Here is a 17,868-nt window from a genome sequence, read left to right as displayed (position 1 = left end):
CGGAGATCGGCGTTGTATAAACACCTTTAATGTGTTTATTACGTGCTTTTCTTTAGCTCGCTTTTGTACTGCGGTTAACGGTTAACGGATAGTACACATGCTCAGAAGGTGGAGAGGAGTAGTAGATATGCGTAGTAGATTTTTGGGATGGACCCACCGGGTTGGTGCAGTGGTGAACGCGTATTCCCAAATCAGCTGATTTGGAAATCGAGAGTTCCAGCGTTCAAGTCCTAGTAAAAGCCAGTTATTTTTACACGGATTTGAATACTAGATCGTGGATACCGGTGTTCTTTGGCGGTTGGATTTCAATTAATCACAGATTTCAGAAATGAGGCTGTACAAGACTACGCTTCACTGACACTCATACATATCATCCTCATTCATCCTCTGAAGTAATACTTGAACGGTGATTCCCAGAGGCTAAACAGGAAAAAGAGACAGGTTTTTGGGATGAACGTCGATGTACTCGATCGACCATCGTAACGCTTCGAATACTCTTGTACGAGATATCGATAACTCTCGTATTATATTTACTCCCGTAAATATTTAAATATAGTTATCAATAAAATGTATAATATGAAAAAAAATTAAACACGCTTTTAAACAAATGTATTACCCGTTAAACATAAATAGAAGAGGTTGAAGATTTTTTCAACAAAATAATACGAATAAATTTGTCTATTTTTGCAAGACCACAATGAAAAGCACGGGACGCGCTTTTATATTAAATATCTACATATATTCTTTAAATGCGTCCGAGGTTTTGATGCAAACTCGAAATGATAGCTTCAGTGTACAATATTTAGTTAATCTCTCGATTAACTAAAAGTAAGTTGCAAAGTATAACTGAGGCGCACCTCGTGCTTTTCATTGGGGTCTTGCAAAAATAGACAAATTTATTCGTATTATTTTGTTGAAAAGAAAATTATCTTCTATTTATGTTTACTGTGTAATTCATTTTTTAATTTTTTTTAAAAGCATGTTTAAAAAAAAAATTATTATAAACTACTAGACCGGTAATGTTTCGCTATTGCTGAATTTGAGTGTATATACACTTTAAATGAACGCAATTGAAAGTTTGATAAAACATTAAAAAACTAAACATTACAGAACTTCACAAAATTTAACCTTTCACTTTATACAAAAGTCAGAATGTAAATAAATCCAATTATCAAAACAGCACTTACTATCGGAATTAATTCAAACTCCTCTCTAAACACTGCAGTCTGTTCAAAATACCCTTGACATCCTTTCTACTGGTCAGATCTAGGATTTCGATAGTTTTAAACCTTCTCCAGACAACGCGGACCATTTTTAAAAAACCCGCGCCTCAATCGGTCCGGTAGTTTTTTAGTCTCTAGCGGACACATATACGAACATCGCCTGTATATAGAAAAAGAAATTCTTTTTGTACGTTTCGTAAATATCTCGACCCCCAGCGCCATCTAGCGGGTCCAAATTAATTTAAAAAATTTCTCGGGCGTGTGCACAACTCACTAAAGTTGCATCGCAACCGGATGAATGGAACGCATACGGGACAAACATTCATATATATGTATAGATAGATAATTACGTACTTTATCGTGCCGCTTTGGTCGTGGTTTTATCAGCGATTTTCCTTGATCCACCCTGAAAAACGCTTTCTTTAATTTTTGAATAGCATATCTACGCGTTTTTGACGTGATGTATACAACGATAATATTATTACATTTTGTTAAATTGTTCTTCCTCTAAAGGAAATTTCTTATTTTAAATTACTTTTTTAAAATGGAGTTTATGCAATATTTTAGGAAACACCTTTTTTTAATAAATATATAAAACGTTTCTAAAATGGTGGGCCGCCTATACTTTTTCGGATTATGTTTGTAAAAGTAAACAAAAATTAACCTTAGGAAAAATGGCAATTTCTCCTTCGTTCTCCCCCTGTCTGCATTTTATTATTTTTATATAAAAATGTATATCTCAGGTTCGAATAGATGAATCGCATTAATATTCGGTAAGCGTCTTGGAAATAAAGTTTTAAAATTAGCAAAACATCAGGACTTAAATACCTTCGCAAATTACAAAATGGCGGCCATGTTTTTTTTTTCAATAAATAAATAAATAATTTGTTTTACCAAAATTTATGTTATTTGCAAAAATATTAAACCTTTTATTTTTAACAGAATGACATTTTATTTTTTAATACGGGTTTAGAAATAGTCGAGTAACGGGAAAAAATTGATGTAATTTTATTTCATAATTATTAACTATTATGAGAAAATTATTATTTAATTTGTTACTAATTTACAATACTAGAATTAACAATAAATAAAAACAATTTAATATTTAATCGAATCGAACGTAAAATGGAGGACATGAAAACAGACATAAAAATACAACATTAATTTTCCGCCATTACTCGGCTATTTGTAATCCGATATTAAAAAATAAAATGTTATTTTGTTCAAAATAAAAGCCTTAATATTTTAGGAAATAATAAATTTTGATAAACCTAATATCTTCCTTTTATTTCCTTTTCCTTTCCTTTCCTTGATAATTTTTTTTTTTTTTTTGTGCGTATGTGTTTCTGTTTCTCACCGTTTCAGATTTAATAGTCAGCACAGGCAATTGACGGCGGCCCACCCGGTCCCCAAACCCTTTCCGGACACACGTGTGTCTTGATAATTTATTAATAAGTTTTTTCTTACAAAAATATCCAGTTCTTACGACCCAAAAATTTCAAGGCGATCGCCGCTCCCAACCTGCGACCGCGAAATCAACTCGTATTATAAGTTCCACATTTCCTTTTATCTCATAAAGAAAGAAGAACGAGCCAAGCAGCCACCAGCCGAAGACCGAAACCTGCACTTTCCCCCGTTCTGTCCGATCAGGGTCATGTGATATTTTAAGGTTATCGAGTGTAATTCGATTACTGCCGGTTCACGGAAAGTGCAGGCCAAAGAAGAACGGAGAACCACAACGCGACTCGCCGCCACGAACTGGAGTCCGGCAGAAGAGCCGAGCAGAGAACCGGCACGAAGGGCAGCCATAAAAGAAGAAGAAGTTCTAAAACTTTCCTAACCGACTACTCACCTTCCTTTAGAAACTTACAATTTACTTCGGCCAGCACATGCGACTTCCTCCGGAGGAGGAAGCGACTTCCTCCGGAGGAGGAAGTCGCTTCCTCCAAATACTAGGGCCTCGATAGGCGTATTCCTGTTAGCCTGAAAGGCGCTAGCGCCGAAAGAACTTCAGCGGACGGGCTGAAGGGGAATCACGCCGGGAGAACAAGGCTCAAAACGCTTAGTCTCCCGCGATCAGCCCCGGTAAATAATTTCACACCGGTCTTTAGGATTGGAACGCAAATCACCAAATCAATCCGTAAATAAAACACGAAAATTTATAACCGCCAGTAAATAACCGATAACCCGCCCGATAAAGGAAAGACGCGGCATAAGACTTTGTCCAGGTTCTGCAATCTGTAGGGAGAAATAATAAACTTCCGCCTCCCTTGCGTTCCGTTCCGGATGCATGTATTTATAGAACTCCGGTCTATCAGGCATTTTTGTTATCCGGCCCGCTCTTCTACCACATTAGGCCGGATAGTTGAGAGTCTACTGTAATTTTTTCATACCGAAAATGACACCGAAAGTCATTTTTTGGTAGAAAAGAATTTGGTAAATTTCATTTTTTACGGTTAACGACAGAAAAAGTAATTTATATTTTGCAAAATTTTGTTAACATTCTGTTTATAGTTCTAATACTTTATACAAATAGATATTTATTTTTGTTATTTTTAAATTGTTTCAGATAAAGAAGACAAAATTGAGAAGATGACATCCTTGTATAATAACTCGATTACAAGATATTATGATTTTGTATTCAAAGATCTTGGAGGTAAATTTTTTTTTTTTGTGATTAGATATATTTTTAAATTATAAATTAATCGGCAAAAGAATTTTTAAAACTTTCTCGGCACTGTGTCTTATATGCAGCAAAATTTTAAAAAGGAAATCCTACCCTACTAAACGGTATTTTTACGTGTGACTGTGTGTGCGTCCCTCTCAGCTTAGCCGGTTCTAAGCTGGTATGTACTCGGTGTTATGTACCGATCATTAGCGGAAAATCCCGATTAGTTAGTACACGTCTTGTGGTTGTCAGGTTTATACTTGTTATTGTATATCGATATACCTATATATATATATATATTATACATAATGCGAAATATATATCGATGTTTTGGAAAATTATAGTTCTTTTTAACTGGATCCGAATTTTCGTACGAAAATTTCAAATATCTCGATAACGGTCGATCCTAGCGCTCTACAAGACTTTTTCGATTCCCCTCGATGGTAATCCATCTGCTCCCGGTGATAGTCGTCGGATGATAATAATTTCAAGGGACCCCAGGGCACCGTTCGGAAATCGTGGAGGTGGTTCCACCGTAATATTTCGGCAACCGCTCGTCCGATTTTCACGATTCAAACAGCTAATGTATTAACAGGTCGAGCGCTAACTGTTTAGTGCATCGGGTAACTCTTGATTGACGGGATCTTGATTATCCGGAAATTAAATCGTTTAACCCTTTGTTTTGATTGCACTTACCCACCGTAAAACGCACCGATCCGATCTTTCGCTAAATACGCTCAAATCTATGCGCTAGGTGCAGCTGTAAAGTATACAGTTATGAAGACTAAAGAGTAGAAAATAAAATATACATTAAAAAAACCTTTTAAAAACCACTCTTATATTAAATGTAATAAAAAGTAGAAAATAAAAACATGTAAAAAATTTTATAAAACTCCATTCTTAAATTAAACGCACTAAAATGTAAAAAATAGTTTTAGGACAGCATCTCAGAATGGATTTGATTACAAGCTTTCATCATAATATATATGATTACGTGAAAGTCATAGCTTCAAATTAAAAATTTGATGTTTTTGTCAATTTTTTCTCATGCGTGATGAATGGCCTAAAGAGCGGCGTGCAAAACGCAAAAGAAAAAATTGGCAAAAATATCAAATTTTTAATTTGAATCTATGACCTTCACGTAATCATATATATTATCATGAAAGCTTGTAATCAAATCCATTCTGAGATGCTGTCCTAAAATTAATTTTTACATTTTAGTGCGTTTAATTTAAGAGTGGTGTTTTAAAAACGTTTTTACATATTTTTTATTTATTGATCTGATTGTTTTTCTTCATAAAATACTAAATTATAATCAAAAAGTAGGCACCGAACAGTACCGATCAATATCGGAAAATCCCGACTCGTCAGTATCAATTTCTAGAGTTTAAATTTCTAACTTAACTTTCAATTTTCATCATTCAAAAAAAAGGATTTTTACAAAAAAGGTAATCAATTTTGGACATCTAATAATCCCATTCCGAGAGTCCGCCAGGACAACCCGCCCGGAAGACCTAGCAGAAGCGTGTCTACGGACGCACTACAGCTAGTAATACGTAAAAATTTATTTAAGTTTTGGTACTCCTCCGTTATGTGCCAAAAAATATTAATGTTAGTTTTCAACTGATTTACGTTAAATCACGGCCCGTACAATAATGTTTGATTGTCATGCCCGTAGAGTTATTGAATATTTATGAATTAAATTAATTTTTTTTTTTTAATTAAATTAAAAATAAATGTTTGCTCTAGCCACGCATAAAAAATCTTAACTAGAATTCTGTACAAAATAATTGAAAGGAGAGTGGAAGAAGTGTTAGGAGAAGAACAATTTGGTTTCGGAAAAAGTATAGGGACAAGGTGAGCAATTTTAGGCTTCAGATTAATATTAGAAGGAAGATTAAAGAAAAACAAATCGACATACTTGACATTTATAGACATAGAAAAGGCATTCGATAACGTAGACTGCAATAAATTGTTCAGCATTTTTAAAAAATTAGGGTTTAAATACAGAGATAGAAGAACGATTCCTAACATTTACAGGAACCAAACGGCAACAATAGTAATTGAAGAACATAAAAAAGAAGCCGTTATAAGAAAGGGAGTCCAACAAGGATGTTCCCTATTTCCGTTACTTTTTAATCTTTACTAGCAGTTAATGATGTTAAAGAACAATTTAGATCCGGAGTAACAGTGCAAGGTGAAAAGATAAAGATGCTACGATTTGCTGACGATATAGTAATTCTAGCCGAGAGTAAAAAGGATTTAGAAAGAACAATGAACGGCATAGATGAAGTCCTACGCAAGAACTACCGCGTGAAAATAAAGAACAACGAAACGAAAGTAATAAAATGTAGTAGAAATAATGTAGATGAACTAGTGAATATAAAAATAGGAAGAGAGAAGATTACGGAGGTAGAAGAATTTTGTTATTTGGGAAGTATAATTACTAAAGATGGACGAAGCAGGCGCGATATAAAATGCCAATAGCACAGGCGAAACGAGCTTTCAGTCAGAAATATAATTTGTTTATATCAAAAATTCTTTTAAATGTCGGAAAAAGATTTTTGAAAGTATATGTTTGGAGCGTCGCTTTAAATGGAATTGAAATGTGGAAGATCGGAGTACCTGAGAAGAAAAGATTAGAAATTTTTGAAATGCGGTGCTATAGGAGAATGTTAAAAATCAGGTGGGTGGGTAAAGTGACAAACGAAGAGGTGTTGCGGAAATCTATGAAGAAATAAGCATTTGAAAAAATATAGTTAAAAGAAGAGACCGAGTTATAGGCCACATTAAGGCATCCTGGATAGTCGCTTTAATATTATAGGGTCAGGTAGAAGGAAAAAATTGTGTAGGCAGGCAACATGTGGAATACGTAAAACAAATTGTTAGGGATGTAGGATGTAGAGGGTATACTGAAATGAAACGACTAGCACTAGATAGGGAATCTTGGAGAGCTGCATCAAACCAGTCAAATGACCGAAGACAAAAAAAATGTTTGCTACTGTTAGGTTATGTGTAATAAACGATACGTGTTAAGGTATTTGAATTGTTGGTTTTTGCCTAATTTTTTTTGTTATTTTAAATATTGACTTATCTTTTATTCAGTAATCTAGTAAGCGGCAATGTCAGCGAGGATTTTCTGTAATGAATTGCGATCTCTATGATGGTGATAAACTGTACAATATACGGATCTATTTGTATCACAAATAGTCATCACAATAGCGCTAATCTTCATGAATTTTGTTTAATTTGCGTACAGGCTCCCCGTTTGTGGTATACAAAATTTTACGAACGATTAACTGTTTGGCGGATACAGTTTCCCGGCAGGTTTACAATTCCGCAGTATGTCCAGCACTCGTCCGAAATAATTTTCGATCCCGCTTTTGTTTAATTTGTAATTAAAGTCATTACAATTTTCGCGCTTCTGTCTGGTACCGTCACCAAAAAGCATTTAATACCTTCCCGGCATTGAAGACCCCCTATTAAGGAAGTGTACGACTAACATCACAATCGCATCGGGTGAACATACTCTCATCGATTTTAACTGTCATGATCCGCCAATTACCATCGGATTGTTAATGATGTTTGTACAAATGTCGCGCGTTTTATTACTCCAGTCCACAAAATTATTGTGGTTGATTTCTATTACTTTTTTCTGTTTAGCCTCCGGTAACTACCGTTTAGATAATTCTTCAGAGGATGATATGTATGAGTATAAGTGAAGTGTAATCTTATACAGTCTCAGATCGACCATTCCTGAGATGTGTGGTTAATTGAAACCCAACGACCAAAAAACACCGGTATCACGATCTAGTATTCAAATCCATATTAAAGTAACTGTCTTAACTTATGTTCACAAAACTTGACTGATGCTTTTTACCAAAACGTAAATGAAGAATGCTATTCGTATCTCACAGAATGATAATTTAAGACCGGTTAGAAACGTAGTTTGCCTTAACCGTTTAAATTCTGTTGACCCCTCCTTGCAGCACGTCTACCGGTTCCGCACACCTATTAGTAAAATCATGTCGTGTCCCCGTTTACATCTAAGCGGATTACGTAGAATGTTGTGTTCGTAGAAAAAAACCACATTTATTCATATATAATGCGTTATGTAAAGGTAAAAAATTTGGTGGACGATGTAAAGCAAAAACAAGATAGAACGATGTGTTTAATTGATGACTAATAACCAGCTAGATACGGACCTGTATGAACACGCGCATTATAGACGTATGTGAACATTCATAATATGTACAGTTACTCGCAATGTTGATATCATATAAACACAATAAAACAGCCAGATAAATTAATAACTCCTAATTTACAACTAGATTAACTTTTCTTGACAGATAATTGAAAAAATCTTAATAAAAATTGTAAATATTTTTACTATTATAAATATTATTTGGCTTTTATGAATGCAAAAATTAAACGATAAATAAAAATCCGTTATATGCCCGCAACGCTTAAACATTTTTCTTTAGACTACATACTTTTTTTAAACAATGTGTTTTAGTTACTATTCTAATAATTGAATTTAGAATAAAAATTTCCAGCTATTTCGGTTGGGGTTATTAGTTACTCGTTGATAACATTAGTTCTTCGCATCGCCGCGCGTCGTAACTGGTCACCTTAGTAGTGATAACGATTCAGTCTTAAACCTATTACTCAGTTCTGTCTTAGTCGTTGTTGTGTTAACCGTGAATTAGCCTACCGATATTTTTTAACTGTACGAATTGTGAAAATCTTAAAAAAGGTGTGTTGAATTTTTCCTCAGAGAAAATATTTTACCTAACGAATAACAGCGGGACAATGGTCATGAAATGACAGCATAACTGACAGTCATGAAAGGTGGTTATGTGCAAAAAATCTTTATCGACAGGATCTTCAACCGCGTTCTAAAACTTGATAGATTCAAGGTTGTAGTATTATAAAATTTTAATGTTTATCTATTGTTGGAGCCACAAGCTTACGTCTCAAGAATTCTGCGAACGTGAACCGGGCATTAATCAAACACAGTTGTAGATTGGAATAACTATTTGCGAGAGATCTGTACTGCTAAATTATTAACAACGTCGCTAATAATAGGTGGTCCCGGCCTAACTGTTGAGATTGATGAATGTATATATGCTAAACGTAAGTACAGAGTGATTTTTTAGTCCTGTTACCCGATTTTAAATGTAATTTAAGAAAGGGAAATTTAGGTGGAATAAAAAAATGTATTTGTTATTTACAAAAGGGATTTAATAAAAAGCTATTACTCACATAATTGTTAAAGAATACGCTCAAAATGCCCACCCCTTGCGGTTATACACGCACTGACTCTTTTCTGCATATTAGCAGAAACCTTTTCAAGAATTGCATCGGAAATATTCGCGATTTAAGTCTGTAATATTGACTTTAAGTTCATCAATAGTGTGCGGATTGTTTTTGAAGGCCTCGGACTTAATATAGCCTCACAAAAAGTAGTCAGGAGATGTGAGATCTGGAGACCTTGAAGGCCATAAGCCCGTGCTTATTATTCGATCATCAAAGAACTCTTGCAGAAAATCCACGGTTTCTCGAGACGTGTGGCATGTAGCGTCGTCTTGATGAAACCGGCAATACCGTTCTTCAGGTTCCAGGAGGGACACAAATTGACGCACAATATTCCTGCATACTTCACCATTTACTGTCTGTTCGAAGAATACGATGACGAGATATCGCACACCACACACCAATTTTTTCAGGATGCAAAGATTTGTTTTGTAAAGCGTTAGGATTTTCAACCGCCCAAATTCGGCAGTTTTGACTGTTCACATAACCGTCGAGGTGGATCCAAGCTTCATCAGTAAAGAACACTGTGTTTAAAAATTTGATTATTTTGTCGTTTACGAGAGACCTACATCGACGGCAATATTGCAATCGCTTGTTTAAATCTGAAGGGCTAAAGCTCTTGGACTAATCGTACGAGATACGGATACGATTTCAATTTTTTAGCGGCTTTCTGAATATCGAATACGACAAACCGATTTGCGTGGAAAGTTTTCGTAAACTTTTCAGTGAAGAATTCAGCGATCTTGTTTCCACATTCTCTAAAACGTCATCTGTCAAGCGAGTGGTCTACCTGTCTCTCGAAATCGGTTTTCTAGCCTAGAAATTGACATTTTTTCTGGCGGAGGAACACCGACAAATTTAATTTGAAATGATTCTTTTACACTCGCGTACGATTTCGTAGCAAAATATTGTTCATGAATGAAAACTCGTTTTTCTATGGTAAAAGATATTCTGTTCGTAACACGACCGGAAACGGCACAAAGGTTTACACAGCTCAATGAGAATCGACTCACACTGCCGTATCTATACCGGTTGAGTAGCGCTACCGACTTCGTGTCACAAAACAAAGTTTCCCTTTCTTAGAAAAAAATTACCGGACATTAACAATCGGGTAACAGGACTAAAACATCACTCTGTACAATGTCGGTCGAGTAAAAAAGCAACAATGGGTATTTTGAGAAATTTGTCAGGAAACCAAAGAGTGTTTCTTGTAAGCTGTTGGAAACAGGCCTGCTGCTTCATTTATTCCTATAATAATTGAAAGTATTGCACCTGGATCACTAATCATGTTTGATCAGTGTAAATTCTACAACGGAATCAGAACCGCTAATAAAGACAATCATCACCAAACAGTTAACCGTAGTTAAAATTTTATTGTACCGCTAACAAGTGTACACACCAATACAGTGAGGAGGATGAGGGGTGCGGCTAAATCAAGTTTTAGGCGCCGGTTTGGCAATTATTCACAGATTCTGAATAGTTATCTGTATGAATTTATTTGGCGTAAACGACTTCCAGCAGGAGCAAACACATTTGAGACAATATTTCAGGATATAGCTGGTTATCGGCCACCTGAATAGCCTAGTATTGTATATATATTTTTTGGTACAATCTTTATAATGCAAAAATACAAAAACTAACTAAAAGTGTTTGTTTTAGTCATTTAAAACCTTTTGCAATTGTCCCTCAACAGTAAAAGTCTATAGAAAGATGTTGAAGCGTAGTGGGCATGTAAGGAATTTTGACCCGTGAAATGAAATAAAACTAGTTACAGCAGTGTTGTTCGGTTAATTCAGTCGTAAGGAAGAAGCATTTTTTGGAGCAAGGGATGTAACAAAGACAATGTTTTTGATAATCCCATGCAAAGTCAAGAGATGGCGTTGGTAGTACATGGCTGAACGCAGTCTTAGTTTCCCGCATCACTGCTAGGAGCATACACCAAATTTCAGTTGAATACAATCATATAGTTGTCTATAGTAATTTTTTTTTTTTTTTTTTTTTTTTTTTGCTCAATAACAATTATAATTACAATCGGTTCTCCTGCGGAGCCATAAGTAAGCTTCCTGACAATGGCAAAATCACGTGATAAGGAGGTTCTTAAGGAACCCCCAAAATAAATAATACACAATAAATAGTTGAAAGTAAACTTAAGTCAAATATGAAATTTCAAGCTCAGTCGTAAATCACAAACCATTAATTTCAACACCATATAGTCCACATTTTGTGGACTATATGGTGTTGAAATTAATAACAAATAAAAATAAAAAGAAAGAGAATAACAAGAAATTGGATACGACACCACTAAACTTGACGGTGTTAGATTCCAAACCGTTACGGACCCTAAGTCGAGTACATGGGCTCGTTTCAACCGTCGGACGTCTCAGCAGTTATCGAATAATTTAATTGCAAAGTGGTTTACATGATTCTGAAGCCTCTGCAGGTATTTGACATTGCGCTGTTGTGCGATCTCGCGAACCGACGGGAGCTCCCAATAGTAAAATATGATTTTCACAAATCGTATTCTGATTTAAAAATTAATGAAACAGAATTTCATGTAATGATGAAAAATTTATTTTTAAAAGGCAAAACCGCGCAGGAAATTAAAGCCAAGCCGGGTAATTACGAGGACGATCAGAAAGTTAGTTACACCCCCTCTATGAAACAAACACGTATTTGTAAAACAATTTTTCTTTTATCGAACAAAAAACTACATATTTTTATCTATTTTTCGACATAATAATCAAATCTTTCTACTTTTCGTACCTTGCGACAAGTTTTTCAGTTCACTCGCCTCAAAATCTCGTCCAATTTCCTTCAAACATTTAAGGACCGCTTCCTTCCTTCAGTTCATCATCATTAGCGAAACGCACCCCTCGCAGTTCCCGTCTGAGAGGACCAAGCAGTTGATAGTTGCAGGGTGCTAAGTCAGGGCTGTAAGGGGGATGAGACTACACTTACCACTTAATTATTTCAGTAACTCCTTTGTCGCACGAGCTGAATGTGGAGTAGCGTTGTCGCGAAGTAACACGACCGTATCGCTCAATCTTCCGGGTCTTCGATCTTTAATGGCGTTATGAAATTTTTTTAAAGTCTCACAGTAAGAATCGGTATTGATTTTTGTTCGTCGGACATAAATTTACTGTAAACAAGTCCCTCAGAATCGAAAAAGACTGTCGTAAAACCTTTCGAACGTGGGATGTTTTCACTTCTTTTGGCTGCGGCGAATTTTTGTGTCTTCATTCGTGTAATGCTAGTTTAGTCTTAGGAGCGTAATGAAGCATCCAGCTCTCATCCCTGTGATGATTTGTTTTAAAAACTGTGAACCGGTCCTGGAATAACGTTGAAGAAAATAAAGAGCAGACGCAAAACGTTGAGCTTGGTGGTTATCGGTCAATAGATGTGGCACCCATCGTGCACACGGTAACCAAGCAGATTGTGAATAATTGCAAACACACTACCGTAACTGATGTTAACTTCACTAGCAATCTCTCTAATTTTATTGCGCCGGTTACTCAAGATCATTTCATTCACGCGTTCCGCGTTACTCGTCGTGTTTGTTGTTGAAGTACGCTCAGCGCATGGTTCGTCACTCGCATTTGTACTTCCGTTTCTGAATATTTGACACCGTTTTGTAATCGTGGGACGTGACATTGCATTCTCACCGTATACCTCAAATATTTGGCGATGAATTTCACAATTGTAATTTTTTATCCACAAAAATCGGACTACTGAACGCACTTCTATGCCGGACGAAACCTCTAGAGGACACGCCATATTGACGACACGTACTGAATTGCTGCTGAGAGTGTGTGAAGACAACAAAACAACCAGCGCTACCACCACAAGTCATTAATATGTCCCTTTCAGTTCTAGAACACGGCAAGGGAGTAACTTTTTTTTTTTATCCACCTCTCGTATTATAGTGAATTAGCTATATCGATTAGGACATCTTAGAAGCGGTTTGGTTATTCTCTAAGCACCATACGAGCAATCAAGACACCGAACCCTTTCAAATGACCTGTGAAGGTTATAATTGCAGAGAATGTTGAAAAATTGTGTGAATCGCTAAGATGATAGGCATCCCAGATCAACGGGTGCATAATATAATTTATATATATTCGAATATTTTCACAAAATAAGTACCTCGTTTGCTCATAATCGATCAAGAATATGAACGAGTAAACAATATAAAACATAGTTTGTGGCTGTTTTAACGTAATTGAAAAAGGAATTTTACCACCGTTTCATAACAGTTGATCATATTTGAATAACCACTATCGATATGAAGAACAGTGGAGATACTCATTCCAAAAAAATCGAAACATCAGCAGGAAAGATGGTGAACATGGTTTTTTTAGGGGGGGGGGAGATTCTCGTTGCATAATTTCATCAACTTCCTGGAGAATGATAAAACAATAGCCGGGGAATATTTTAGTATCTTTGCTAGATCATCTGAATGAAACATGAAAAAAAACGACCGCATTTGACGAAAAATAAGGATTTTTTTTCAAGAAAATGCATTGGTTCGGACTTATTCTGTGATTTTTATACGAGTAAAATTATTCGAATTAAGAGCTGTGAAATTCTTTTCCCGTACTCGATAGTCTTAGTACCTTCTGTCTGTTATATTGTATTGGGTAGAGAAGTTTCCAGAATAAGAATGAAAAAGAAAATGAAGAACAGAGATCGACAAATAGATTGAAAAAGAAAATTAAAAAAAAAGAAAGATTTCCACCTTAAAGTTAAGAAAAACGTCAAATTAACTCAATTTGCACAAAGTTTCACATGTTTAGCATACGACGAGCTCCATCTTCTTACAATTCCAACAACATTTTGGTCATCCCTTGACATAAGAGTTGGTCATATCAAAAATTGTTTCAGATAAAAGTTTTATATAATGTTTAGAGGACTAACGGCCACTTTAAATCGATTCGATAGTGTGCCTTATTAAGGAAGATATGATTTTTTGTCTTGGAAACCCCATTTTTTCCACTCGCATGGCCAATGGTTGGTGATATAAAAGCTTTTACTTAGATAATTTTTTTTAAATTTATTTATTACTTTCATAAGTTATATTTTATTTTTTCAATATTTTAAACAGTTTTCTTTAATTTTTTTTTGGTTAGGGATCACTTCTTTATAAATATATTTTTCCTAAATTTTCTCCACAAAGTTAGAAAGCTACTGAATTAAAAAAAACTTATTTTAAAACTTTGTGATGAAAAAAGTAAAAGGAACTATCCACAGTGTTTTAAGCCCTTATCCAAAGAATAGTAGGAACTTTAAACGAATTCGATATTTTGCTTTTTTTTCGAAAAAGACCCCCATTTCCGCCTCCATAGTCCGATTTAGCTCATTAACCAACTTGACTGAGATTTTGGGTGGTTATATTTTATGTATCAATTTGAAACTGATTGGCGCAAAATTACGGTAGTTAACGTGTCCATAAGAAAGTGAAATATATATAAACTTTTGAACTGACGGTGGTTTTGGGGTCTGGGGGATGTGAAACGCGAAGATATGTCCACATTTTCCGGAAAATGAATCATGGAATCCGTTGCAATAGGTAGATTTCTTATGAAATTTTAAATAAATAATAAAGCTAACTGTTGATTTAGCAATCGTTATTTTGTATGTATTGTTATTGTAATATAATCATTTTTAATCTTTCGTTAATTTTTATTTTTAGGTATTGTAAAGTCGATAATAAAATCAGAATTTTGCGATTTATAATCGACTTAATTTACTTATACTCGTAGTAATTTATTTAAAAGTTAATAAATTGTATTTGTAAGAATTTTTACACGTACTCTTTCAATATTCTTGTTGAACTGTGAATACGCGACAATATTTCCGAGTGCAAAAAAGCGGTTTGCTGAAAGTGATATTTACGAAAAATTATGAAATTACTGTCTTATTTTCAAAACTTGGTTAAATCATACGTCAACTATGGGATCGAGCATTGTTGGATTATTAAAAGGAGATTTTTTTTTTTTGTCTTCAGTCATTTGACTGGTTTGATGCAGCTCTCCAAGATTCCCTATCTAGTGCTAGTCGTTTCATTTCAGTATACACTCTACATCCTACATCCCTAACAATTTGTTTTACATACTCCAAACGTGGCCTGCCTACACAATTTTTCCCTTCTACCTGTCCTTCCAATATTAAAGCGACTATTCCAGGATGCCTTAGTATGTGGCCTATAAGTCTGTCTCTTCTTTTAACTATATTTTTCCAAATGCTTCTTTCTTCATCTATTTGTCGCAATACCTCTTCATTTGTCACTTTATCCACCCGTCTGATTTTTATCATTCTCTTGCACCGCATTTCAAAATCTTCTAATCTTTTCTTCTCGGGTACTCTGATCGTCCAAGTTTCACTTTCGTATAAAGCGACACTAAAGGAGATTATTTTGAGATATAAAACATATTTTTATAATTGTTTATTTTTACACGGATTTATCCAACATTCTCTACTATTGTAATTAGTACAATTTAATTAGTAAATTAAATGAACTGTTTTATACAATTAGCAACTATAATTTGAGGATTGCTTTTGTGTTTTTTAATTACAAAAATGAATTTTCAATTATTATTATTATAATAATTATATCGATTTACGATCAATTATTAATTTAATTATATCAATTTATGAAGATTAAGACGTTCAAATTACATCGACCTACTACTGAGGTAATCTTTTATTTTACCTATTGCGTTTAGTAAAGGAGTTGTTACGTTATCGACTATCGTGTATACATATGTTAAAAAAATCGTGTAAGTTGTTATTTTGCTTATGCAAATAAGCCTGTATGTATTTTGTATACAATTATACTGTGTAAATTCATAATAGTTTATTTTCTATTTCATAATTTTGTAAAGAATTTATATTTACTTTTTTCCCACGACCTTTTTTACATTACTGGCGAATACACCTAGAATAACCGTATAAAACTGTAAAGTATAGCGATCATGTCAAAACTAAGGTATCAGGGTATTCAAAAATCTTTACTTTTTAGGGTTTAACTAGTTCATCTAGATCATTCGTACTTAAGCGGACGATTACGCCCCCTTGTGGGCCCTGGAGGTCTACAGAGGGGGCGACAGAAGGCCCACAAAAAATTGGGGGCATTTAAGCGATCTAGGAAGGCGATGGCTGATTAAAAAAAAGGTAAAAATTGTGTTTTCCTGTTATTTCCGACTAAAATTAAATACCTACTACATCAGTACAAAAAATTAAACGGACACCTATATTTTACGATAAAAAATTATTGTATTCATACTACTTTAACTTTGCGACCAAGAGGTTTAGAGAAACGGACAAAAAAAATTAAAGCTTGAATACTGTACTATTCGACTGTATACTTCAGATTTCACAATCATCGAATTAAAAAAAGAAAAAAGTTTTAAAAATTTGAAAGTTTTTATTCGTGTTTTATCGAGCGCTTGGGGAAAACCGAATTTTTTCATTAAATTCCATTAAAATCGTTTAAAAGCTTAAGACTTTAGCTCTAATTTCGTTTTTAGCTCTCTCTACGATTTTTCTAAACCGATATAGTCCACTTTAAAGAGAAAATGCCATTTTTGTCTAGCGCTGCATATCTCCCGATCTAAGCGACGTATCGATACAAATAAATATGGAAATTAAAGGGTTTTAGTCTAGCTTTAATAACAGATTGCGAGGTCTTTAATGTAACGTTGCGGTTTTTGGATTTTGTTCATTTTGTGCCGAGGTATTGAAATCTTTAAAGATTGAAATCGCAACACGTATCATCCGCTCTCAGCTTAACCCAAGATCATCCCCCGCATCTTAAAAACACCGGTTGCAATTATTATTTTTAACAGATGGTAAGTTTAAAAATTTTGGGAGCGCTAGAAAATTCTTGATTCTCAATGCGGGCGGTGGGCGAAAAAATTTGAGAATCGATGGGCTAGACCTGACTGCACCCGTTTTCTTCAAATTTAGCTCAAATATTTCTATATAAGTCGTGTTGATATTTTACTTTTTTTTTAGAATTCGTTTACGAGGTGGAAAGATATCACGAAAAAACAGATTTCGAATTGAAGAGTACGAATCCGTTCGCTTAAATCGTGGGTTTTTTGTTTTATATCCTCCGGGCCCATCGTTAGGTATTACTTTAGAGGATGAGATGAATGACAAATAGTATACGTGATGCCATGCCTGACCGGAATTCGAACCCGGGACCTCCGGATGAAAGGCAGAGACGCTACCGTTCGCGCCACGGAGGCCGACTCCTTATACAACTTTGGAATCGCAACGGAACGCACGTTGAACGGTAATCGGAGATCACACTTGTTGGAAGGGCGGGCGCCATCTTTACTACTAGCGCTTTCAAGCGGAAGGTACAAGAAACATTTTATGAGCTTGGGGTAACTGATTTCTATATGACTGGATAGGAGATCCCGGGTATTGGAATTAGTAAAATTTGAACGTAAACTAGCGCCGCTAAACGAGTGGTACAACTAAATAAAATGAAACGGCGCATGCGCAGAGGTTAGTGTAAGAGTAGGGATAACATTACCCTACCTTCACGATTATAATCGCGCACGCAAGCGTACAGCGGTTTTATTTAGTTCTCAGCATCTCATTTTGCGGCGCTGGAATACGCTTCAGTATCGAACACTTAATTGTATTTCACGT

The 17,868-nt window shown here is 35.0% G+C and overlaps 1 protein-coding gene across 4 annotated transcripts in view; it reads left to right on the top strand.

The window, feature by feature from the left end:
* The window catches only part of LOC142332727 (very long chain fatty acid elongase AAEL008004-like), a 392,025-nt gene that overhangs the window by 342,960 nt on the left and 31,197 nt on the right, over nucleotides 1-17,868 (top strand). For all 4 annotated transcript variants that reach the window (XM_075379319.1, XM_075379320.1, XM_075379321.1 and 1 more), the window contains one exon: nucleotides 3,793-3,879. In XM_075379319.1, coding sequence (XP_075235434.1) covers nucleotides 3,816-3,879 — 64 coding nt within the window. In that variant the 5' untranslated portion in view covers nucleotides 3,793-3,815. The remainder of the gene's footprint in view (nucleotides 1-3,792; nucleotides 3,880-17,868) is intronic.

The sequence above is a fragment of the Lycorma delicatula genome, chromosome 12 (assembly GCF_047948215.1).
Source record: "Lycorma delicatula isolate Av1 chromosome 12, ASM4794821v1, whole genome shotgun sequence".
Lineage (NCBI taxonomy): Eukaryota > Metazoa > Arthropoda > Insecta > Hemiptera > Fulgoridae > Lycorma > Lycorma delicatula.
The sequence above is the reverse complement of the archived record's forward strand: the minus strand, read 5'-3'. Positions and strand labels throughout refer to the sequence as shown.